Below are 26,597 nucleotides of genomic sequence, written 5' to 3'. Positions count from 1 at the left end.
TCTCATAGTGTTGTGGTCAGAAAAGACGCTTGATATGATTTCAATTTTCTTAAATTTACCGAGGCTTGATTTGTGACCCAAGATGTGATCTATCCTGGAGAATGTTCTGTGCTCACTTGAGAAGAAAGTGTGGTCTTCTGTTTTTGGATGGAATGTCCTATAAATATCAATTAAATCTATCTGGTCTATTGTGTCATTTAAAGCTTGTGTTTCCTTATTAATTTTCTGTTTAGATGATCTGTCCATTGGTGTAAGTGACGTTTTAAAGTCCCCCACTATTATTGTGTCACTGTCGATTTCCTCTTTTACAGCTGTTAGCAGTTGCCTTATGTATTGAATGGCTCCTATGTTGGGTGCGTATATATTTATAATTGTTATATCATCTTCTTGGATTGATCCCTTGATCATTATGTAGTGTCATTCCTTGTCTCTTGTAACATACTTTATTTTAAACTCTATTTTATCTGATATGAGTATTACTACTCCAGCTTCCTTTTGATTTCCATTTGCATGGAATATCTTTTTCCATCCCCTCACTTTCAGTCTGTATGTGTCCCTAGGTCTGAAGTGGGTCTCTTGTAGACAGCATATAGATGGGTCTTGTTGTTGTATCCATTCAGCAAGCCTGTGTCTTTTGGTTGGAGCATTTAATCCGTTCACGTTTAAGGTAATTATCGATATGTATGTTCCTATGACCATTTTCTTAATCGTTTTGGGTTTGTTTTTGTAGCTCCTTTTCTTCTCTTGTGTTTCCCACTTAGAGAAGTTCCTTTAGCATTTGTTGTAGAGCTGGTTTGGTGGTGCTGAATTCTCTTAGCTTTTGCTTGTCTGTAAAGCTTTTGATTTCTCCATCAAATCTGAATGAGATCCTTGCTGGGTAGAGTAATCTTGGTTGTAGGTTCTTCCCTTTCATCACTTTAAGTATATCATGCCACTCCCTTCTGCCTTGTAGAGTTTCTACTGAGAAATCAGCTGTTAACCTTATGGGAGTTCCCTTGTATGTTATTTGCCGTTTTTCCCTTGCTGCTTTCAATAATTTTTCTTTGTCTTTAATTTTTGCCAATTTGATTACTATGTTTCTTGGAGTGTTTCTCCTTGGGCTTATGCTGTATGGGACTCACTGCACTTCCTGGACTTGGGTGGCTATTTCCTTTCCCATGTTAGGGAAGTTTTTGACTGTAATCTCTTCAAATATTTTCTTGGGTCCTTTCTCTCTCTCTTCTCCTTCTGGGACCCTTATAATGCGAATGTTGTTGCAGTCAATGTTGTCCCAGAGGTCTTGTAGACTGTCTTCATTTCTTTTCATTCTTTTTTCTTTATTCTGTTCTGCAGCAGTGAATTCCACCCTTCTGTCTTCCAGGTCACTTATCCGTTCTTGCCTCAGTTATTCTGCTATTGATTCCTTCTAGTGTATTTTTCATTTCAATTATTTTATTGTTCATCTCTGTTTGTTCTCTAATTCTTCTAGGTCTTTGTTAAACATTTCTTGCATCTTCTCGATCTTTGCCTCCATTCTTTTACCGAGGTCCTGGATCATCTTCACTATCATTATTCTGAATTCTTTTTCTGGAAGGTTGCCTATCTCCACTTCATTTAGTTGTTTTTCTGGGGTTTTATCTTTTTCCTTCATCTGGTAGATAGCCCTCTGCATTTTCATCTTGTCTATCTTTCTATGAATGTGGTTTTTGTTCCACAGGCTGCAGGATTGTAGTTCTTCTTGCTTCTGCTGTCTGCCCTCTGGTGGATAAGGCTATCTAAGAGGCTTGTGCAAGTTTCCTGATGGGAGGGACTGATGGTGGGTAGAGCTGGATGTTGCTCTGGTGGGCAGAGCTCAGTAAAACTTTAATCCGCTTGCCTGCTGATGGGTGGGGCTGTGTCCCCTCCCCGTTGGTTGTTTGGCCTGAGGTGACCCAACACTGGAGCCTACCCGGGCTCTTTGGTGGGGCTAATGGCGGACGCTGGGAGGGCTCATGCCAAGGAGTACTTCCCAGCACTTCTGCTGCCAGTGTCCTTGTCCTCACGGTGAGACAGAGCCACCCCCCGCCTCTGCAGGAGAACCCTCAACACTAGCAGGTAGGTCTGGTTCAGTCTCTGTTGGGTCACTGCTCCTTCCCCTGGGTCCCAGTGCACACACTACTTTGTGTGTGCCCTCCAAGAGTGGAGTCTCTGTTTCCCCCAGTCCTGTCGAAGTCCTGCAATCAATTCCCACTAGCCTTCAAAGTCTGATTCTCTAGGAATTCCTCCTCCCGTTGCCGGACCCCCAGGTTCTGAAGCCTGACGTGGGGCTCAGAGGCTTCACTCCAGTGGGTGGACTTCTGTGGTATAAGTGTTCTCCAGTTTGTGGGTCACCCCAGCAGGTATGGGATTTGATTTTATTGTGATTGTGCCCCTCCTACCATCTCATTGTGGCTTCTCCTTTGTCTTTGGATGTGGGGTATCCTTTTTGGTGAGTTCCAGTGTCTTCCTGTCTATGATTTTTCAGCAGTTAGTTGTGATTCCAGTGTTCTCGCAAGAGGGAGTGAGAGCACGTCCTTCTACTCCGCCATCTTGAACCAATCTCACATAACATATTTTTATATATGCTCTTTCCAGTACTCTTTACCTTTCATCTTGTGAATGGTAATTTTACTAAGAAACTTTCATAAACACAACTCCCATGGTTAGTGAGGAATTACTACATGTATTTAGGTACCTAGAATAGTGTTCAGCTGAAGGTAAATTATATTAAACCAAACCTGTACTACTTTTCTGTGGTTTGTTTGGACAACAAATCCTGTTATCAGAAGTCATGATGCATCAGCTATTCTACTGCAAAGAGTAGAAACAGATTTTTTAAAGAGTAGAGAACACAACATATTTTCCTAAGAATCAACCATTTAAAATGCTAACTGTGGGACCTCCCGGTAGCACAGAGGTTAAGGATCTGCCTGCCAATGCGGGGGACACGGGTTCGAGCCCTGGTCTGGGAAGATCCCACATGCCGTGCAGCAACTAAGCCCGTGCGCCACAACTACTGAGCCTGAGCTCTAGAGCCCGCATCCCACAACTACTGAGCCCGCGTGCCACAACTACTGCAGCCCGTGTGCCAAGAGCCCATGCTCTGCAACAAGAGAAGCCACCGCAATGAGAAGCCCACACACCGCAAGCAAGAGTAGCCCCCACTCGCCACAACTAGAGAAAGCCAGTGCGCACAGCAACAAAGACCCAACACGGCCAAAAATAAATAAATAAATAAATAAATAAGCATATTACTAAATGAAAAAAAGTAAAATAAAATACTAACTGTGACGTATACCAAATGCAAAAATTCAGAGAACTCTGGCAACCTGTACCGTCCACTACTTTTCCGATAGTTAGTGATACCTATTTTTGCACAGTGCCTGTTACCATGGCCCAAAACCATGAATAAACTGATTATTATCATGCTCTTGCCAGTCTCCAATGTACTACTCTTCACAAATTTTTTTTATTTAAGCAAATTTAAAACTTTTTAAAAATTAAAAAATAAAAAGTAACTGTAACATACAAATTCATAGTGATTTGAAGAGGATCATATCCTGCTTTTATTTACTCACAATTTAGCCATACCTTTTCATTATCCTGGTTGTGTTCACTCATTGGTGACACTGGTTCAGAAAAATCAGTTTCATCATCTACTGCATACTGTCTGCCAGACAGAAAATCCCGTAGTTGACTCTGTAAGAAATAGAAGATGTTACTAACAAAATGCTACGCCAACTGTAAAAAATATTTCACACCTAGCTCTACTTAGTGTCTCTGATGTTCCAGTGTACAGCACATTACCTGGCTTCTGTTGGCAGTCCATAATATACATGGAATTAAATTTCCTAACAATCTGTTTCCAATGGCACCTGTACTCAAAGAGTTTTACAAGTTCAGGGTTAAAAGATGACCTTGGAAATTTCATCTGAGCCTTTTATTTGTATGGAAGAAAGTCTTAGCTAATGCCCACAATAAATGCTTCATTTTGGAATATACATAAGTAAATCTATTTTCCTAAGCACCACAATATTTCAAACAAAATAAGAGTTTCCATGAAAAAATAATTTATAAAGTGATATTTGCTTTCAGCCTGACACACTACTCAACATCTCCATATTATTTCATTTATTCTAAGGGACTGAAGATTATACAGGTATGTACAAACACAAACACACACACAATTCCTAATAAGTAAACTTGAAGGAAAGGGACAAACTGAATTAACAAAGCCCAGTGAGATACTGCAAAATTATAACTAAAGTAACTCACCAATATATACTCCTTAAAAAGAAATAGCATTTGCCACAATTCTACTGATATGATAGATAAGCTGGTACTCATAAAGAGTTAATCAAGAGATGAAAAAAAAAAAAACAAACTAGAAAGCCTAGGATTTTGTTGTTTATAACATATACAATTTTTCAATCTCAAAATTCAAGATCACCAAAATAAGAATTTACTATTTATCAAATTTTGAATAATGGTAGTCCTCACACTTGTGGTTCTTATGTTTTCAGAAGAGATGCTGAAAGCAAAGTTTTATTTTTCCATAAACACAATATTATTTTTAGAAATGGGAGAATATTACCTTCTAGTTAAAAAACGTTTTCATATTTAATTACATGCAAAGTACATTATTCTAGATCAGTTCATTGGGTGTCAAAGTATGGTCCAAGTACTTCTGAGGTCCTTAAGACCCATTCAGGGGATCTGGGAAGTCCTCCTTTTCCAACTATGTATCAATGTGAATCTGAATTTTCTTGATATACTTCAATCAAACTAACTTACCAAATAGAAGCAGACATGTGAATCCAGGTATTTTCTATCACACATGATATTAAAGATACTCATAAAAATGTAAAACAATGTCACTATTCTCATAATTTTTTTCTTTTTGGAAAATAAAGTTATTCTTCATAACATGTTATTCATATTAAAATGTAATAGGTTGAATATCAGTATTTTAATAACTGATAAACATTTTAAACATTTGTCAATTTTAATTTTTAATATGGAAACTATCAATAGATATAATCCACATAAACAAAATCTCCTTCTGGTCCTAAATAATTGTTAGTGTAAAGCGGTTCCTAGACCTCAAAGTTAGACAAGGACTCTAGATAATATAGCATAAAGCTTTCTGAGGCAAGATAAAAATCACAATATATTTGCTGCGATACACTATTAATTTCACTGATTTGTATGTTTACTGATTTGACAGGTTGTTACTCACTGTATTTTTATCCTCTTATTAATTTGGAAGATGTACAGTATTTTTCCATTCCATTAATAGTTACCTTTACTCTCCCTGTACTCAAATCAGACCCATATTTCTCTATCCTTTTTTAAAAGTGATAATGCCTGCTACTTACCTCTAACAAACTACGAAGTTTAGCAGTTTTAATTCTAAACTAGTATCAGAATCTCTCTTAGTGTAAGTCTCCCATTTTAGCTCACATATTCCCAGTCCATCCTTATCATTTTAACTGCACATACACACTCCAAGTTTTAGTGCTCACTACCATCTTTCCCTAGATAGACCGCTGCTCCAGTTCATCTGTTTAATTATTTGTCTTTGGAAAGGTAAATGCTTCACATGAGGTATGATGATGACATTCTTTAAATTTTTGCATATCCTCACAAATCCTTCCTTAACTTGGCTGATAAATGATATCTTGGTTGAGGATGGAATTCTTAGGTCACTTTCAGGACATGCTATTTAATTTTTTGTTCTTTTTAAATAACTTGTCCTTTCTGCCAGGAAATTAAGAGTTCAGGAATTTTACCAGGATATGTCTAGGTATGTGTCATTTCTCATCAATTCAGCCTGGAACTTCATAAACACTCCTTAGGAGACTCAGGAAAATATTTATTATAACAAATGTAGTTGTAACAAATATATGATTTATTTTATCATGGCCTCTTTTGAATCTGTTCTTTTTTCTCCTTCTGGAACTCCTAACGTTTATATGTTAAATCCTCTAGATCTAGCCTCCAAGTTTCTTAACTTTTCCCTCTTTGTTTCTTTATGTTTTTTACTCTGTGCTTTACTTATTGTACTTGACTTTCAGGATACTAATTTGAGTCTGAATTCATCTGTTACACTGAGAAAACTTTTCTTCTTTTTTTTTAATGTCTAGAAAGTCTTATGTTTAGGTATATACTTGAACTTCCTTGAGTACTTATTATTTCGCTGGATTCAATTTGCTCTCATTCCCTTCGAGCAGCTCTATTTTGTTAGGCATGTGTGTTCTTAGCTGATTCATCTTTCTGGCCACTGAGACCCCTTAGGTGACCGTTGCTTCTCTTCACTGGCTCTTTGGGGCTCAGCTGACTGTTGAGGTACATTAAGTGATGACAGTTCTACAAGTAATGGCAGTTGCAATGGTCTCTACTCCTTATGGAGCAGCAGTGGAGAAATAAGCAAGCTGCCAGTCACCTGCTTAGGCAGAAAAAAAGTCTTCTTGTGGTCTCTCAAGCCTCACCAACAGTAAGACCATCCATTCAGCTACTTCGCAGCTTCTTGAGAGTAAAGGAACCCTGGCACACTCATAGAAGGCATTTATTGACCTTCCTCATATTTCTGAGGGCCGCTAAGCTCTTCTCAGGATCTACCACTTCTGCTCCTCAGCCCAGGTCTCTGATTTTGTCCTCCAGATAATTGCTTAGTTCATGAGAGCAATCTCTGTAACAGTTCTCCCTACTTAGAGTCCAGTTAGAATCCAAGGACTTCTATGCTCCCAGATGCCCATGGGCCCTGCATCCATGTTCCTCAGGAGAGGAATTATAAAAGTAGGAAACAAAGGGGAAAGGGCTATCATTCAAATTATGTTCCCAGAACTTCCCTGTCTTACCTTTATCTTAATTCCTCTTAATTCTTACCTTATTTAGGCTACAATAAATCAAAACCAAAAAAGCTTATTAGGATCATGATATTTCAGGACCCTGAAATTCAGAAATGTTTAGAACTTTCTGATACGTATCTTTAAAGATATTTTTAGCATAAATTAGGGTTACATTTAGCATATTTTTGAAAAGTCGATCTAGGGATATTTTCCTGCTCACTTTTTCCTCACTGCAAATTTCCTTTGGTAACATAAGTATCAGAGATCAAGTTGTTAGCCTTCTAAGATTTAAATGCAGAAAATTTTCTACTTCATATATTACCATCTCAGCAGTTCCCACTTCATTCCTGATGTTTTGCAAAGGAGACATATTGATATTTGGAGACAGAACTTCCTCAAATGTAGAACCTTACATATCTCACACTATAAGCTGATTCACTTAAATGAAGAAACTTATTAGAGGACTTATAGGCAAAGGATAAAATGAAAACAAAGACCTCAGGCAGATTATACTCTCACTGGCTTATCAGAAACTCATGTTTGTTGTTCCTGCAATCTAATACTTGTGTTTGATTAACCTCTCTAAATTGACTCTGTGAAAAGTAGTTAAAAATCGTCTCTACAGGTAAGCAAATAAAACATAACTAGAGAGGAATAAAAAAACTGTCTTCACTCACAAGTATCCTTATCATGGTGTGGGTGAGTATGTGTGGGTATGCATGTACAAGTGTGTGCGTGTATTTTGAGAAAGTTACAAAAAGGCAAAGGTTTCCATGACAGCCCAATGAGGCAAAGACAACAAACCGCCTGCCAGTATCCATTCTCCCCTTCTTCCTTAGTATCAGAGCTTTCTTTTTTCTTCTGGCATATTACTACCCAGAATAAAGACTATATTCTCCATCCTTGCTAGCATGTTGGTCTGGCCATATGACTAAGCTTTGGTTAATGAGATGGAAGCAAAAGAGCTACATCTCTTTCAAAGGAAAAGCGAGTACGGTGCTCCCTTACTACTTCCTGCTGCATGAAATGCTGATACAATGTCTGGAGCTCCAACAACTATCTTGGACCACAAATGATCTTGAGGGTAGAAGTCAAGAACTAAGACAGGAGAGCAACCTGACAATAAAATCCTAGGTACTATCTGATAACCATGAACTTATCATATCAGTCCTAGAGGCTAACCTTTTGACATCTTTTATAAAAGAATGAAACAAACTTCCATTGTCTTAAACAACTGTTATTGTGGAGGTTTCTATTCTAAGCAGACAAAACATTATTCCCAAGTATCAGATAGAAATATTTATAAAATATTTTAATATCTGAGGAAATCCAGTAAACATTTTCTTCTAGTATGGCTACAATTATTCTTTTATTACCACTGTTTAATTACTACTTTAGTGGCACTTGGTATATGTTAAGATAAAGAAACATATTTTCAATACTTTAAAACAAACTAGGTATGTTCAAATATATTCTAAAACAGTTTATCAACTATAATGTAGACAAAACGAAACTGCAAGGGATGCTACTCCATTAACTTTAAAATTTATACTCTATAAAAAAAATAAGGCAGTGAATGTGTCTGCAAAAAAAAAGGAATAGTGTATTACCTCATGTATATTGCATCATACTATCCTCATGAAATGATACTGTATCTTAGTAAAAACTATTATTAATCCATAGAAAGAGTCATAGCAATCATTTATACAATATATGCCAAATGAACAGATTCACATTAAACCGAGAAAATAAAATACAAAATCAATCCCTGACATAATTCAAAAAGAAATCACGTACTTGGTACTGATTTATTAAAAATGTTTTGATCTAATAAGTAGCTGTTCTTATATTTCAACCAAATAATAACACAAATTCAACAAAATTTACCACCAAAATATTTCTCTCAAGTAATGACTAGCTTTCAAGTAGCTAAATTTTCCATTCTTAACATGATCCAAAAAGCAAAAGCATTATCAAGTTACTATAAATGCTGATCCATCATTTAAAGTAAAAATAAATCTAGCCAAATTTTAATTTGATTAAGATAAAATTATTTTAAAAATACTTACAGGAGATATGTTCGCATAATTTTCATAATTAGAAGTCAAAACATTACATTTTTTATAAACATCAATCATATCTAACATGTTACTGTTCTTTAAGAAATCATCATAAATCTTCCTAATGTTCTCATAATGGTCAATCACTTTCATATTTTCAACTGGTAAGTTCAATTTCTCATGTAGTAAGTATTTCCAGGTCAATAAGACATCGCTGAGAGAGACTGTAAATTCTCCACTGTACTGAAAGAGATAATGCCAAAAATAAAATGATAAAGTTGGATACTAGATACTCATTAACTTACAATTAAGATAGAAAGTACAAACTGAATTTTGTCATAGAAAAGTCTACATTGAATTCCTGTGGATTTTAAAAGAACATCAAAGTTGAGCTATGGAATAATTTTAAAACCAGATATAAAAGAAAAAGATTTTGATGATTTTTAAAAATATGAACAACTATAATAAGTTTGCACATGACAAATTTAGCAAATATAGTCATCTTATTTCCTGAACTTCACTAAATTTCTTCTACCCAAAGTGGGGAGATGGGTGAGCGGTGAACTTAAGTGCTATTGACTGGGGGAACATTTGATTCTGTTAATACTTAGTTCCTTTTAGTTCTTTTTGCTAATGTATTTTTAACCTCTTATTTAAAACTGTCATGTCATACTGAATTCCTACATATCACATTATTCCAAGTGTTAGTCTTAATGCATGAACATAAAAATTAAATTTTTAAAAATTATGTTTTATTTCATTATTATTTCAGAAAGCAAAATATCGGTGCTAAAATTTGGGGTCAGAAAAGAATTTTGAATCTTCCCTGCTCATCATCACACTAAACTATAACAAACAAGTGCTAAGAAGCCATAGTCAGGTTTCTTTCTATAAGTTGTCAGATGTTACTAATCAGGCAAAATTGTTCATTTTTTCCTCTTCTTCAATATCTACATGATAAATTATCTCAGTGGACATGTTGAAGATTTTTTTTAATTGACTGCATTCTGTTCCACTTAATATCTCAAATATTAATAATGGTGCCCTCCAAAACATGCTAGACCTAATTCAGTAAAAAAATTCTAACTACTCCTTTCTGTAGCATGAGTAACAAATATTTTTTTTTTTTTTTTTTTTTAAATAAATTTATTTATTTATTTATTTTTGGCTGTGTTGGGTCTTCGTTTCTGTGCGAGGGCTTTCTCCAGTTGCGGTGAGCGGGGGCCTCTCTTCATCGCGGTGCGCGGGCCTGTCACTGTCGTGGCCTCTCCCGTTGCGGAGCACAAGCTCCAGACGCGCAAGCTCAGTAGTTGTGGCTCACGGGCTTAGTTGCTCCGCGGCATGTGGGATCTTCCCAGACCAGGGCTCGAACCCGTGTCCTCTGCATTGGCAGGCAGATTCTTAACAACTGCGCCACCAGGGAAGCCCCAAATATTTTTAAGTATCCACACGTGGTTTTAAGATACAGATTTTGCTGCCCTCTTCCATAGTTAATATGTTAGTAGTTTCTGCTAACACCAATATCTTTCCATTAATAGCATTTAAAAAATAGGTGCATATTTAAATAGTGCTAGTCATTGGAACTAAATTGTAACATCATCTTTAGCCAATGAAGAAGAATAGAAAGAAATCAAACAGAGCCAGATAATCTATTATTTTCTACATATCTGACTCTTTCAAATCTCTGTATCTTTTATAAAGATATTTTCTAACTACTATCCAAATTTAAGACAAGGTGTCCAAACTGCCTTAAAATAATTAACTCTTTACTCAACCATATGGAGGCAACTAAGGAAATTATCTTTATTGTCCTTGGAGTAGAGACCTGTTATATAAAAATTATGAAAATTAATTACATTTCATGAAATTAGTTCAATGAACAACCAAAAGAATCAGTAACTCTCAAACACTGGGCCCATAACCCAAATGTAAGACAGATTTGTAATATCTCAGCATTGCATCAAAATTGTATACTTTACTTCCCAATCTCACAAAGGTTACATACCATAAAATTTCCAAGTGGTATTTAAGTTAAATAAATCCAGTTATTCAGAGTTTCAAAACTAAATTGTGTTATCTCAAAAATTCCTAAAAATTATTTTGGTATAACATCGTTCATGTTAAAAATAAATTAAGATTTTGCCTAATATAAATGTACAAATCTCATCCCAATGACTATAACTAGTTAAAGTAAAACTATACAAGCTCTTGATCTTGTGAGAAAAGGTTTTGACTAGATTAACAGTGTTTATACTGGGATTATAAAAACATTTTAAATCCAAATAAAAATGCACTCCAAATATCAGTTTTCATGATCAGGTGCCCACCATGACAGCATAATCTGTTATTCAAACCAGTAACAACTGATTGAGAGGGTCTGCGGTCAAATCAGAAAATGTTTTGCTAGGAAAACATGCCAGCTGGCTAATATCGGAAGGAAGTTCAAAATGTTCAATGCTTTAGTTCTCTGATGGACATAAGAAGGATTGTATTTCACAAGAATAAAATGAGAAAAATGGAGAGCTACGTTTTATCAGAGCACTTGTACTTTTTACATTTTACCAAAGTTACTTTTATAATTATTCAAAATTTTAAATAAACTTTACATTTTTAACTAACTGGAATTCTTGTTATGGAAAGAGAAAAGATAACAGGTTTACTTAAGAGCATTAATTGGCTGTGTGACCTTGAGTAAGATACTGAAATCCCTCTGAGTCAGCTTCCTTGGTTATAAAGTAAGACTGTACAGATTAAATAACACCTGATAAATGTTAGGTAATCAAAACTGTCAGTTTCCTTTCTCTTTTCTTATTCAAAGTAAAATAATTATTTGTTTGTTGGGGGAAGGGTGGTAGATAAATGTAATACAATTTTAAAAACAGTTTCTTCTTATTTGTTATGTCACTGTTGGATCATTTTCAAATCTGACAGTCAGCTACAGGTGCTGTGATTGCTTCCTATGAAGCTATAAAATTAATAGCTTTGTTTCATCCAAAGGACCATTTGTAATGTTCTTAAGGCTACTTAAGGTGAATAATAGCCTTAATAACATAATGGCCAGACAAATTAAAACTATGAAGCCAATTCCGAAGAAAAGAAAGGCTAAAATTTTATTTGCAATGTAGTAATGAAGTTATACATATTTGCCACATAACGAAGTTAATAATCCTCAGTGAATCTATAATAGGTTAAATCTTTAGCGGTATTAAAACTGCTAGAGAGGTGTTGTATTATTTAAGCTAAAACATCCCCCCACCTAAGAAAATATTCCAAGACCCTAAAACTCAAAAGTTATTTTCTTTCTCCCCACTAAATCAGTTAAGAAAACAAGCACACCAATAAACAGACTAACAACTCTACCAGGTATTCAAAGGTTTCATTGTAGTCAAATGTTATTGTAAGGACTATTACTTTAGGGACCTATGTTCTCAAACTTCAGAGAATTAAAAACCTAAATAGAGCTCAAAGCAGAGGGTGGAAAATATAGGTTAAGGATATATACAACCAACTCCACCTTTTTATTACTATCTGCTACTTATGAATGCACCTGCAGGCAAGTGTATGTTGTTTCACATTGCCAAGTGACTTGAAGTCTGAGCACAGATGGGGATGCCTGAGCTGACTCTGTACATGAAGAGTTAAAGTAAAACTGACCCACAACCCACCATCTCCACTGCACACGTGCATGCATATACACATGAACTTGGAAAAGTTTAGTTGCAATTCATCTTTCCTCTTCTTTCCCACCCAGAATCTGAATTTTCACAGTGAATTAAGTGAATTAACAAGTAGAAAATTAACAAGTAGAAAGAGATACTGGGGCTTCCCTGGTGGCGCAGTGGTTGAGAATCTGCCTGCCAATGCAGGGGACACGGGTTCGAGCCCTGGTCTGGGAAGATCCCACATGCCGCGGAGCAACTAGGCCCGTGAGCCACAACTACTGAGCCTGCGCGTCTGGAGCCTGTGCTCCGCAACAAGAGAGGCCGCGATAGTGAGAGGCCCGCGCATCGCGATGAAGAGTGGCCCCCACTTGCCACAACTAGAGAAAGCTCTCGCACAGAAACGAAGACCCAACACAGCCATAAATTAATTAATTAATTAATTTTAAAAAAATAGTAAGGTTATAAAAAAAAAAAAGAGATACTGAGTGAATGCTACACAGACAAATCCTGAAGAAAAAGTGATGTATTGAATATTTCAGTATGTCAAAATTTTTACAATGAGAACTAAATTTTCTTCAGGGTATATTTCACTTAGCTTGTGGATATATTTTTTTAATTATTCATAAACAAACAAACAAAGGAGGTGATTTGAACATGGTCTGTTTGATTCCAGAACAATAGTCCTCAACCACTATTCAACAATGATTCTTAATAATTTCACTTTCTCTCTCTCCTTATTTTCTAGTGCATGGTCACCAAGGTTTAACCTTCAGCTAGACCATTCCATTATACAATATCCTCATAATCTATTATTTACCTTAGTACCATTTCTTCAGATTACTAAAGAAGGACAGAATTTTTAAAAAATGCTCAGGCAGTAAAACTGGCAAGACTTGAAAATGAATTACAAAGGGGAGCAAAGGAAAGAGACCCTATGATGATCCTTAGGTATCTAGCTTCAGTGACTGACTGTGGAAGGTAAGGTGGGTAAGTTGAGGAAGCAAACAATGTGATCTACTTTTAAAAATTGATGTGGAGACAGTAATCAAGGTAAAATGTCCAGTGAGTACTTGACCATACCAGAGTAGGACTCAGTAGAGAGGTCTAGCATATGAATACTGGTGAAACAGGGAATATATCCAGTGAAAGTGGGTGAACGGAGCACACTGGAAGATATCAACAAAGTGTATAACAAGAGAGTATCTAAAATATATGTAGAACTCTTTCAAAGAGTGAGAAAGAGACAAAAATAAGTCAACAGTAAAATAAGCATAGAAAATGAATAGACAGTTTAAGAAAAGGATACCTAAATGGTCAGATAAGAATTTTAAAAGGTGCTAAATGCTCTAGCTAGCAGAAAAATCAAAATGAAGTATCACTTTTTTTCTTTTCTAATGAAGTTTGATAACACCTAATATGGAGAGAAATAAGAAAATGGTACTCTCCTACACTGTTGACATAAATGTCAATTCTAACAGCCAAGTTGAAGAGCAGTATGGAAGTATCAAGGCAAATTAAAGATGTATCTACTATATGACCCACTGAGTATGGGGCTTAGATTACCTCTTGCTCAGTGCACAGACATCTCATTTCAGTGCAAAACTGTAATACCAAACAACTTCAAACAACCCAAAAGTCCATCTACGAATAAAATGTATCTGTCACACAAAGGATGACTGTTAAAATGAATAAATCGTATCAAATTTTCTGTCTATCAGTACCTAACGAAGTCCTGAAAACAATGTTGGATGATAAAAACAAGACGCAGAAAAATGTATACCATTTGTTATAATTTTAAAACAGACACGCTAACAGTGCAATTTGTACAACTGGATATACAGAGAAGCCCCTCCTGGTATAAAATACCTAAAATTACAGGAGAAAATAGGAAAACTTTTATTAAGCATGACTGAATTGTCCATAAGAGAAGAGAAATTACAAAAGGCAAAAGCAGTGAAAAAGTGCCAATGCAGAAGGGTAAGCAAATGGCAGGGTCTGTGTTTCCCTGGTGTCTACCACTCCCTGGCATTTAAGAACCTGATTTTTATGAACTCTGAGCACAAGGTTTAGGAGACAAAGCTGACCATAAGAAGGCAGGAAGCTGGATCAGAAACATTCCTTGCCCACCTGCCATATAAAGCCAAAAGCCCCTAAAGGTCAACACTCTTACTGTGTCCGCTAGAACAAAATCTGCCCAGCAGAAGGTGATGGTAGAGATACTTGCTGGTGAAGAGATTTCTGAAGCAGTCTCAGCATTGTGCTTACCTCTCTGGGTAATCTTCACTTAGATTTTTGCCTAATACTTAGTTTCTGCTGAGATAGGGGAAACCAGTCATCTACCTTGGCAGAAAATTGGGGGTTTATTCCCTGGACAGGGTAAAATAGTCTCTGGACTGAAGAATCCAGTTGAGGAAGAGAACGCAAATGAAAATCATAGGAATCACATGACATTTTATATTCTAAATTTTGACACACTTTTCAGGCACCCATCAAATAGGCAGCTCAACTTTACACCCTTCATGCAGGAGGAAAGAAGACTGTTATCCGAGGAAACTGTTCCAAAAGGGATATCCTAAAGATATCAACATCAAAGCTTCCCCAACCAAATGGCCCAGTAAGATCAGGTTGACAAGCCCTAACCCTGCACAAAGAGCTTCCAATAAACATTTTAGTGCTCCACTTAAATATAGGTGGATGGCCAAGGATCACCATGAAGGAAGTCTCTAATCAGAAGAAAGGAAGTCCTTCCCAAATAAAACTAACAAAAACAAGGAACTTGGAGGAAACACATTATGCAAGAAGATGAAAACCTCAACAAAATATTATTAATAGTCTCAAAGGAGAAAATATTAGACCCAGGAAGCAAGAACAGTATGACATTATAAAAAGAGAACAAAAAAGGGCTCTTAGAAATAAAGAGGACATTAGCAGAAAATCTAATAATTATCTCACGATTAAGCTAAAAAACTATTAAATGTTGAATCTTTGACTATTGGTTGAAAGAAAAGTAAAACAAGGTGAATGGATAAATAAACTGATACATCCATATAACGGAATATCATGCACTGCTAAAAAGAAATGAGCTATCACACCATGAAGACACAGAGGAACCTTAAATGCATATTACTAAATGAAAGAAGTCAATCTGAAAAGGCTACATACTATGTTCCAACTATGTGACACTCTGAAAAAGGCAGAACTATGGTGACAGTAAAAAGATCAGTGGTTTCCAGGGACTGGGGAGAGGGAAAGATGAATAGTAGAGCACAGAGGGTTTTTAGGGCAGTGAAACTATCCCATACATACTATAATGGTGGACATATATCATTATACATTTGTCAAAACCCACAGAATGTACAACACCAAGAGTGTTTAGGGGTAAAGATTCAGGATGTCTGCTACTTACTATCATATGGTTCATATAGAATAATAATAATATGCATGTATATATATATATGTTTACATGTAATACATACATGTGATATTTATATTTATATACACATATGAAATATTAAAAGAATAATGATGCAAATGTGGCAAAATGTTAATAATTAATGAATCTAAGTGAAGGGCATACAGGAGTTCAGTGTACTATTCTTGTCACTTTTCTAGAAGTTTAACATTTTTTTCAAAATAAAAAGTCAAAAAAGTGCTACTTCCATTTTTTTTTAACATACCTATGTAAAATTTATCTTTAGCAATACTGTGATTAAAAACAAGGAACAGACAAATTGTACATGTAACCACGACTGTCCCCCTCTTCCCCCTTCAGCTACACAGGCCCTTTTGCATTTTCTCAAATTCTATCTGCAGTCTGGAGCCAATGTGCAGTCTTCAGCCATGGGGCCTCTGCATATGCAGTTTCTCCATCCTCATCTTGGCCCCCACTCCCTTGCCTAATTAACCCCTTTCCCTCCTTTAGGGCTCAGCTTTATCTCTCTGACCAGGTCAACTCCCTGGTCGAATAGCATCATAAACTTCTTTTTTTTTTTAATTAATTTATTTTATTTATTCTTTTTCTTTTGGCTGCACTGGGTCTTCGTTACTGCGCGCAGGCTTTCTCTAGTTGAGGCGAGCAGGGGCTACTCTTCATGGCAGTGCGCAGGCTTTTCATTGCAGTGGCTTCTCTTGTTGCGGAGCACGGGGTCTAGGCGTGTGGGCTTCAGTAGCTGTGGCACATGGGCTCAGTCGTTGTGGTTCACAGGCTCTAGAGCGCAGGCTCAGTAGTTATGGCGCACAGGCTTAGTTGCTCCGTGGCATGTGGGATCTTCCCAGACCAGGGCTCGATCCCATGTCCCCTGCATTGGCAGGCGGATTCTTAACCACTGCGCCACCAGGGGTGGTCCCTGAACCTCTTCTTCTGATAGCTTTAATTTTACACTTATTTGTATTACTCTCTACTTAATGTCTGTCTCACCTATTAGGCAATAAGCTTCACAAAGGCAAGAGACGTGTCAAGTTTTGGTCACCATTCTAACCCAACACTTATCACAATGCCTGGCACATAGTAGAAGCTGAAAAAAAGAAATCTGGGGCTTCCCTGGTGGTGCAGTGGTTAAGAATCCGCCTGCCAACACAGGGGACACGGGTTCGAGCCCTGGTCCGGGAAGATCCCACATGCCGCAGAGCAACTAAGCCCATGCGCCACAACTACTGAGCATGCGCTCTAGAGCCCGTGAGCCGCAACTACTGAGCTCACGTGCCACAACTACTGAAGACCGTGCGCCTAGAGGCCGTGCTCCACAACAAGAGAAGCCACTGCAATGAGAAGCCCCTGCACCGCAACAAAGAGTAGCCCCTGCTTGCCACAGCTAGAGAAAGCCTGTGCACAGCAATGAAGATCAAAGGCAGCCAAAAATAAAATAAATAAAATAAATAAATTTATTTAAAAAAAAAAAAAGAAATCTGGGGCAAGGAGGAAGAAAGGGAAGAAATTAACATGTATATAGACAGCTAAACAGTTGTACTGGCCTCCTTGCTATGCCTTGAACATGCCAGGCATTTTCTACCTCAGGGCCCTTGCATCTGCTGTTCCCTTTGCTTGGTAGTCCCTTCCCACAAAAATTTCCACAACTCTTCCTTCTTCCCCTCTTTCAAATCTTTGTTCAGATGGCATCATCTTGATGAGGCCTTCCTTGACTACCCTATTCCAAATCGCAAGAACTCTCCCACCCCAAACTCTAAACACTCCTTAGTAGAATCTCTATTTTATTTTCCTCTGCAGCACTTATTATGACCTAAAATGCTAAATATCTTATTTATTAGAGAATTATCTGTCTCTCTTCACTAGAAGATAAATCCCATAAGAGCAGGTATTTCTTTCAGTGCTATATTCCTAGAATATATATATTCTTAGAATAAAGTTATTCTAAGAACTTAATAAATGTGTGGAAAGAATAACTGACTACCTAAGATAGAATTTTGTCAAAATTTTCCTATGTTCAAAATTTATCTTAATATACATTGTTTTAAATATGCAAAACAGCAAACTATCCACACTTAGGAAAAACTATCTCTTGTTTTAAGATTATAGAATTCCTAATTTTCAGGTGTTAAATTATTCTTCCTTTTTCAAAATGATGGTTCTAGTCACTATTTTTTCTCAATGGCTTTATGTGCTAACATGAGAAATGTTCAAATCTGGCAATATCCAATTTGGGGGGAAATTTTATTGGTATATGAAATCTAAAAGTCTGGGAACTAGTGACATATAGGATTAAAATAATTCAGCAGGGACTTCCCTGGCAGTCCAGTAGTTAAGACTCCACGCTTCCAATGCAGGGGGCACGGCTTCGATCCCTAGTTGGGGAACTAAGATCCCACATGCTGCGTGGCACAGTCAAAAAAAAAAAAAAAATCATCAGAATGCCATTTCACTATCTAGCCCAACAGACCTATTGAAACCATTCCACCTTTCAAAAATCTTCTTCTCTAGTCAAGACAGTCTCCTTACCATTTTCAAACCATCATGATTTTAATCCCCCTGTATGCTTCCTCTGAACTGACTTTTCCCTTCCTTCATCGCTTCTTTAAATTCTTCCCATCCAAAGACTTCCCTCCTTTAAGTATATTATGTAAAATCCAAGAAGGCTTTCCTTACCACTCCAGCCTTCATTCATCCTTCTCTCATCTGAATGCCTCTAGCCCCTTAGGTAGAGCTTATTCCAAACACTGGTTTGGCCCAAGCCAACTGTGTAAGAATCACTTCAGATTAAAAAAAGATTAAAAGGTTAAAAAAAAGACAATTTCCAGGGTCTCAGTGCAGATTAGGAAAATCAGTGTCCAAGACTGGGGTACAGAAGCCGGTATTTTTTAAAAGCACTCCCAAATGATTCTGCTTCACAGCCTGGCTTAGGAATAATTAATCTATACCACAGAACCTGAAATTAGTCATAAAATACTTGGATTAAATAAACATTATTGGGTTTCCCTGGTGGCGCAGTGGTTGAGAATCTGCCTGCTAATGCAGGGGACACGGGTTCGAGCCCTGGTCTGGAAAGATCCCACATGCCGCGGAGCAACTAAGCCCGTGCACCACAACTACTGAGCCTGCGCGTCTGGAGCCTGTGCTCTGCAACAAGAGAGGCCACGATAGTGAGAGGCCCGCGCACCGCAATGAAGAGTGGCCCCCGCTTGGCGCAACTAGAGGAAGCCCTCACACAGAAACGAAGACCCAACACAGCCAAATAAATAAATAAATAAATAAATAATAATTAAAGGTGCTAATAATTTTTTAAAAAATAAATAAATAACATTATTTATGTGTGCTTTCTAGAACTTTTCAGGGAAGAAGTCTTATCAAATAAAAATAATTTTTAACCATAATAATCATAATAGTTGTATGTTTACCTTAAGATTTTAAATTAAATATCAAATGTGCATGTCCCATGTCAAATTATACATATAAAAGCCTTAATTTTGAAACAAATCATTTCAAATCCAACTGTAATATTTTGACAAATATATGCAGAGGCATTTGTGAATACAGTATATTGATATTATCATAGGAGAGCATATACTGCAAAGAAATTAATGTAATTAAGTTTATTCAAATGGGCAGCAAACAAAATTCCCTTAAAAACAAAAGTTAACCTAAATACAGTCTACTAACCTGTTTGTTGTTCTCTGCCATGGAAAGCTGCAATGCCAAGAGCATGGAGTCTGCACCACATACAGTAGTTCTCTCAGAGTTACAAAAAGTGTGCCAGTTCCTTCTGAACTCTTTAATCATATCCAAGACAGACTTCCAATTAAGCACAGCCATCCTCTTAAAGTAAGACAGAAGGCAATGTTAAAAAGCCTTATTTTAATTGGAAATTGATATTTAACATGTATAAGGAAGAAGAGTTACTTACAGAAAAATAAATAGTGAACAAGAGGTCATTTCATATTTACTAAGATTGCTTTTAATTAAATTTAGGAAAACAGAATAATACACTTTCTGCCCAATCGTATTTTCCTCTCCTCTAGTTTTCTTAAGCCAAATCTTTGAAAATAACAAAATCCAACCTTCAATCTGAAAATTCATACAAAACAGATAAATGCAAATTCTGCAAACATAATTGTACACACAAACATAGCTAATTAAAGCTGTATTTTTAAAAATACTTATTTTGAGATAGATGGTAACATCTATGGTAGAATGCAAAACAAAAAATTTCCTCCCATCCCTATATTGTCCCAAAAGGGATGGTCTATTTTCCACCCCTTTGAATCTGGGTCAGCCTTGTGACTTGATTTGACCAATAGAATGTGGCAAGAATGACATCATGGGAGTTCCGAGCCTAGATCTAGTTCCAAAAGGCCCATGCAGAAAAGAGTTAATATAGCAGGCCTGACTACTACCCTTTGAAAAGCCTGCTTACAGGGTTGGCCCTTGGTTGGCATCTGGGAACTTAGATTTCAGGACGATTTCCTGTAAGAATGGTTCACTGTGCCTAAACTATTTGTATAAATAATATAGCTTATGCTGAACATATGCTTTTCTTTTGAGTATGGAATTTGGGAACATAGAGGATACCTACATGTTCAGACCCCAGTAGAATCCCTGGGCACTGAATCTCTAAAGAGCTTCCCTGACAGATAATATTTCATGTGTTGTCGTAACTTGTTGCTGGTAGAATTAAGTATATCCTGTGCGACTCCACTAAGAGAAGACTTTTGGAGGCTTGTGCCTGATCTCCCCTGGACTTCACCCCATGTATCAATACCTTCTCCCTTTGCTGATTTTGCTTGGCATCAGTACAAGTATATGCTGAGTCCCCTGAGTCCTCTTAGCAAATTATTCAACCTGAGGCGATCTTGGGGCCCTCCTGACACAGGCCTTGCAGTTTTAGCTCTTACTCTCTTGCTACTCTCAGAATGACATATGAAGAAGTGCCAGTTAGCCTGCGGGAAAGGCCATATGGAGGAGAACCAAGGCACTCCAGGTGACAACCAATACCAACTCAAAGATATGTGAGTGAGGCTATCTTAGATTATCTAGACCCAATCAACCTGCCAGATGAAATACAGCACCATAAGTGATCCTAGGCAAGACCGGCAGAACCACATAACTAAGTCCAGCCCAAATTGCTGATCCACAAAATCATAAACATTTTAAATCGTTGTTGTTTTAAAGCCACTAAATTTCAGAGTGCTTTGCTACACAGCAATAGATAACCAATACAGTAATAGCTAATATTTAGAAGCTTTCTTGGTGCCAGATACTTTTCAAAAGCTTAATATTTATTACCTTATTCAATCTTCACAGGAGTCCTATGAAGAAGGTCTATTATTATCCTCATTTTACATCTGAAGAAAGCAATACCCTATGCCACTCAGCTAGCAAATGGCGAAATAGACCTAAATCCAAGATGCCGAAGTCCAAAAGCTGTGCTCTTAAATCACTATATTACATAACTTCTCCTGATAGACAAAGGCCTTTCAAAATAATTGGATGTAGTTCCAATGTTTTATATACTCAAGCCTATATGAGGCAGCCAATTCCTTTCTCTGAGCGTACAGACATGCCTCTAAACCTTTTTTTCCCTACTTCCTTTTAAGTACCCCAGTCTCCAACACAGTCACATGCCATTATCTTATTTGGGGTATTTTACTGTACACATTCCCATTTACTTACTCCTCTGTTATCTTTTTCTTCTTCTTTTATGTGGCATAAACAGAATCCAGGATGTTTACCTGGGTTTGTATGATCAAAAAAATGGGCATGCGCCATTTACAAAATAATAATTTATAGATATAATCAGTGATGCAATTTAAAGATACAGGTAGAAGACTATAAATTAAAATATCTATAAAACTATATATCCTAGTAAATAATAAAATTCTCTTCAAAATATCCCCTTCATCTCTTAAAAGAAAAAAAACGTAAAGTGAAGAAATAAAGCTTCAGTGATATGACTAGTTTGCCTAAAATCAATCTTCAGTAGTAAATTATTTACTGGTATTATTTGAAGATACTATGAGTTCAGATTGCTAATAATGAAGACTGATCTGGAATTAGACTGTTCTGAATTCTGGCTCCACCACTTACAAGCTGTGAGACCTTCTCCAAGTTATGTCACCTCTCCCTGTCTCAGCTTCCTTGTACTGTACTGAAGATGAAAATAATAATACTCTTATCTCACAGGGTTTTGTGAAAAGTAAATGACATAAATACAAGGTAAGCTTTTACAACTATGCCTGGCACATGTAAAAGTGAATCTCATCGAAGGGTCAGCATACTTTTGGAAAGGTTCAAATAGTAAACTTTTGAGGCGTTCAGGCCATCGGGTCTCTTACAACTACTCAACTTGACCTTGCAGTGTGAAACTAGCCACAGACAATACATAAACAAATGAGTATAGCCGGGCTTCAGCAAAACTTTACAGAAACTGAAATTTGAATATCATAATAATTTTCACATGTCACAAAATATTATTCTTCTCTTGATTTTTTTTTTTCAACCATCCAAACATGTAAAAGCCATTCTTAGCTCAGGAACTGTCTGCACAAAAACAGGTAGTGCCACTAGTTTGCCAAGCTTGGTCTAGCCTCAACTCTTCCAGTAGCTAGCTGGCTGTGTGAGCCCAGACAATAAGCCTTACACCTGACTGCCTAGGTAGAGATATAATACTTTCCACAAATCAATGAGACAACGAATATGCAAGCATTCTGAATGTCAGGCTGAACTATACAAAAAGCTCTGATGAGCCTAAATTTCTTCACCTGTAAAACGGTGAAGATTATCTCCTACCTCATAAAATTAGGAGACGTTAGTGAGGCAAGTAAATAATCCACCTAGTGCCGGGCACTTAGTAGATGCTCAATAAAAAAAAAAAGGGCGTCGTTGCTGTTCACGGTCAGAATGCAGGTCCTAACAGTTCCTTGGGAGGATATAACAGGGAGAGGGCGAAAGCAGCGGAATTGTAGTCTACGTACGTTTTAGGATTGGAACCCTGGTTTCCTGCCTAACTAATGAATCTAAGTAGGGCTCTGTGAGCCTTATTCTTCCAGTCAGCAGATGATCCCTCAGGACCTTTCAGCTCCATCACTGGAACCTACGAACTCTGTTCAACACCCCCAGACCAAACCAGGCCCCAGTGCAAAGACACTGCACAAATAATACCATAGACGGTCACATGGCTCTCTGCTGTTACCGAAAAACACCCTCACAAGCCGCGCTTGAATCACCACTTAAAGTGTGACAGGCGGGCGAAGAGGACGCGACACTCACCTGGCTCGGGGGAGAACCGGGAGGTGCAGACTCGCCTGAAGAAAGCTCCAGCCCGACTGCTGAGAGTGACCGCGGGTTTACATTTTAAATCTCGCGGGAGGGTCGGGGAGCCAATCGCAGCTCCCGCCCTCTGACCCGGAAGCAGAAGTGGCGCGCAGCAGCCCCTGGCGAAGATTAGCTCACCTCTAGCTGTTTCCAGATGCCCTCAGGTGCGTATCGCGCGTGAGCCCAAGGGGCAGCTCCTCTGTGCTTCCGGCCGCCCCGCGCCTCTACTCTATCTCTGGGAGTTCCTCCTCTCCCCGGGCCGTTCCCCACCCCTCTTCCCTCCGACCTCGGGCTCCGGGAGGTGGTAGCGGGGTCTCGCGGGACTTGCCTGGCACCGGGAGCGGTGTCGGGGCTCTGCCGGGACTTCTCTTGTTCCCTCCCTCCTCTGTCTTAGCAGTTTTAGAGGGGCAAGTCCAGCCCGCCTTGTACAGTGAGACCCTGAGACTGTAATTAGACTGAGCACTACTTTAATGAGCAATTAGGGACCGAGTTTCCGGATCTGGAATCTTTTGCACTTCCCACACCGATATCTTACCTGTTGGTCACCCTTAACAATTTTCAGTCCCCTTAAGGTTACTAGTTTATAGATTCCCGAGGTGGAACTCATCTCATATGATTCTCAGTAAATACTCATCAGGTATTTGATGTGTTTGTTATCGAGCCCAGATGTTTTCAGGACAACTCCTGCCGTCCAATTAAAAAAGCAAAACAACAACAACAAAAACTGATCTCTTTAGAATCCATAAGTCTCATCTGGGAATGCTACTTCCAGAATGCCCACCAGCCCATGAAACGTTAGTTGAAGTTTTGTGCCTGGCCTTATGAATATTATTTTTGTATCCCATGTTGGCACTCCTTGCTCCAGATCGTATATTTTGTATCTGCTTATATTATGGCACTTTTCACACTGAATCATAAATAACCCTGGATTGTGAGCTCCTTCAAGGCAGGAGTCTGTGTTTTTCTTCTCTAGTACTGGTGTCCAACACTTAGGAAGGTCTCAAATTCTGGCTCCTCTTATGAGAGTGGAAAGCTAGTTAACCATCTAAAGTCTCGACTTCTTCATCTGTAAAATGGGGATCAGAGTTAGCACCTCCCTCTTAGGCTTGTGCAAGTATTAGACGTGATAATGTCAGTAAAATACTTAACGTGGCACCTGCAAATAGTGCTCCATGAATTTTAACTATCATTAATTTTTTATGAATATATTTACTATTAATGTGATTCCATCTTTAAGTACTCACTGTATCTTTTAAACAATCTAAACAGAATTTTGTGGTGACTTATTCTGCAAGTATCATTCACAAAGTATATGAATAAGTAATTTTTTTTTGATCTGCCTGTAGTCACATCCTTATTTTGATTAATTGTGTAAAGTAATCCTTTGACGGTTTCTGTCTAACTGCTTCTGTGCTGTAATCCACAGTTTCGTGACCTTGTCCAATAGAAGGCTATTTTTACAGCTGCACGAGTTCTGCCATACAGGATGAAGCAAGATGCCACAAGAAATGCTGCCTACACTGTGGATTGCGAAGATTATGTGCATGTGGTAGAATTCAATCCCTTTGAGAGTGGGGATTCAGGAAACCTAATTGCATATGGTGGCAATAATTTCGTGGTCATTGGCACATGTACATTTCAGGTTAGTGTACAAAACTGCAGTGAATGACAGTGAAGATATTTCACTGATAAGAAAACTTATACAAACTTTGGTAAACTTTGGCTAAACTTTAAAAGTATATTGAGTTTGAATGTTTAAAAAAAAAATGATATGAAGAACTACTGAGAAAGACATTCCCAGTAATATATACCTGATACTTGTGCAAACATTGAATAAGTAGTGAAAAAGAATATAGTTGACCCTTGAACAACATGGGTTTGAACTGCATGGTTCACTTATACATGGACTTTTTTCAATAGTAAATATTAGGATACTATAGAATCTTAAGTTAGTTGAATCTGCAAATGCCAAGGAGCTGCCCACAGGGAGGGCCTAGTGCAAGTTATAATAGGATTTTCGACTGCGAGGAGGGTCATCGCCCTAACTCCTGTTGTTGTTCAGGGGCAAGCCTATGTATATAAGGCTTCTCTTGTGCCTCGTGATTAGAAATGGAATATTCTGGTAATTGAAGTTTATGATTAACTGAACATATGTACAGGGAAAAATATCAATTCGATGAGATCTGATTAATTACTAAATCCAGCTTTTCTATTGATACATTTCAGTTTAACATAGGAAACAAGCTAGTATTGAGAGCTTAAAAAACAATCCTCCAGGAGATTTTATAGCTATGATGATATTCAGCTTTCCTATTAATATGCTGTCATACTTTTTATACATCTAGAGTATACAAAGTGTGAAATCATACTCATTGAACAGTCAGTTTAACATAGTCATTAAGACAATGACTCTGGAGCCAAAATGGCTAGGTTTTTACTCCTTCCTGGCTTTACCTCTTAATAGCTATATGGCCTTGAACAGGTACTTAACCTCGCTTCTATAAAAATGAGGAAAATAATACACTGGACCCTTGAACAACGCAGAGGTGAAGGGTGCCAATGAGTGCGGTCAAAATCCAGGTGTAACTATAGTACTCTGGTTCCTCATACGTGGATTCAACCAACAGCTGATCATATAATCCTATAGTATGTATGTACTGAAAAAAATCTGCATGTAAGTGGATCTGCACAGTTCAAACTCATGTTGTTCAAGGGTCAACTGCACTTAATAGGGTTTTGTGAGAATGTCATGAGTTAGCATGTACAGTTCCTGGAAGGCATCTGACACATTTAATACATATGTATGTTTTAGCTATCATTGATTTGGTCATCGGTGACACTCAGGCCCAACCCCATATTTAATGGTGTGGTGCACACCATCTTTTCTCACAAGAAAGCTAGTTCTACATGTAAGAGAGACTTTGAACAATGAGAGGTCAACCCTCAGGAATCTCTGGTTAATCCTTTGTTTATTAGAATGTTATTCATGGAACACTATTTCCAAAATTGAGGTTAATCAATGAGGTAATTTGACAGAGACCAATTTTCAAAGATTTAAACTTTATCACCAAAGTGATGTTATAAACATTGTAAATATTATTTCCTCTTTTACTGAGAAGGCAGTTCGGTATCTTACAGTATTTTGACATCATAAATGCAGTTTAGCATTTTACAGCGCAATAAATGTATTAGGTTATACATAATTAGACTGTGTGTATATTTATCCTAAAGAGAAAGTATGAATTAAAAGCTTCAGTTTGTTGGT

General features: G+C 37.5%; 2 protein-coding genes across 5 annotated transcripts in view; one reads left to right on the top strand and one right to left on the bottom strand.

Annotated features, from left to right (window-relative positions):
• LOC118901519 (PARP1 binding protein) overlaps positions 1 to 23,356 on the bottom strand; it is a 77,379-nt gene extending 54,023 nt beyond the window's left edge. For 2 of the 4 annotated variants that reach the window (XM_036864692.1, XM_036864693.1), the window contains exons 1-4: positions 23,288 to 23,356; positions 19,682 to 19,837; positions 8,918 to 9,151; positions 3,589 to 3,696 (exon numbers count right to left, since the gene is read on the bottom strand). In XM_036864692.1, the coding sequence (XP_036720587.1) occupies positions 3,589 to 3,696; positions 8,918 to 9,151; positions 19,682 to 19,834 (495 nt within the window). In that variant the 5' untranslated portion in view covers positions 19,835 to 19,837; positions 23,288 to 23,356. Of the gene's footprint in view, positions 1 to 3,588; positions 3,697 to 8,917; positions 9,152 to 19,681; positions 19,838 to 23,287 lie in introns of those variants that run through there. The other 2 variants (XM_036864694.1, XM_036864695.1) reach the window with 2 other exon arrangements.
• Positions 23,357 to 23,415: 59 nt separating this feature from the next.
• The window catches only part of NUP37 (nucleoporin 37), a 41,567-nt gene continuing 38,385 nt past the window's right edge, over positions 23,416 to 26,597 (top strand). The window contains exons 1-2 of the mRNA XM_036867334.1: positions 23,416 to 23,496; positions 24,759 to 24,974. Of these exons, the coding sequence (XP_036723229.1) occupies positions 24,819 to 24,974 (156 nt within the window). The 5' untranslated portion in view covers positions 23,416 to 23,496; positions 24,759 to 24,818. The remainder of the gene's footprint in view (positions 23,497 to 24,758; positions 24,975 to 26,597) is intronic.

Source organism: Balaenoptera musculus, chromosome 10, assembly GCF_009873245.2.
Source record: "Balaenoptera musculus isolate JJ_BM4_2016_0621 chromosome 10, mBalMus1.pri.v3, whole genome shotgun sequence".
Taxonomy (NCBI): domain Eukaryota; kingdom Metazoa; phylum Chordata; class Mammalia; order Artiodactyla; family Balaenopteridae; genus Balaenoptera; species Balaenoptera musculus.
This window is presented reverse-complemented; position numbering and strand designations above follow the sequence as displayed.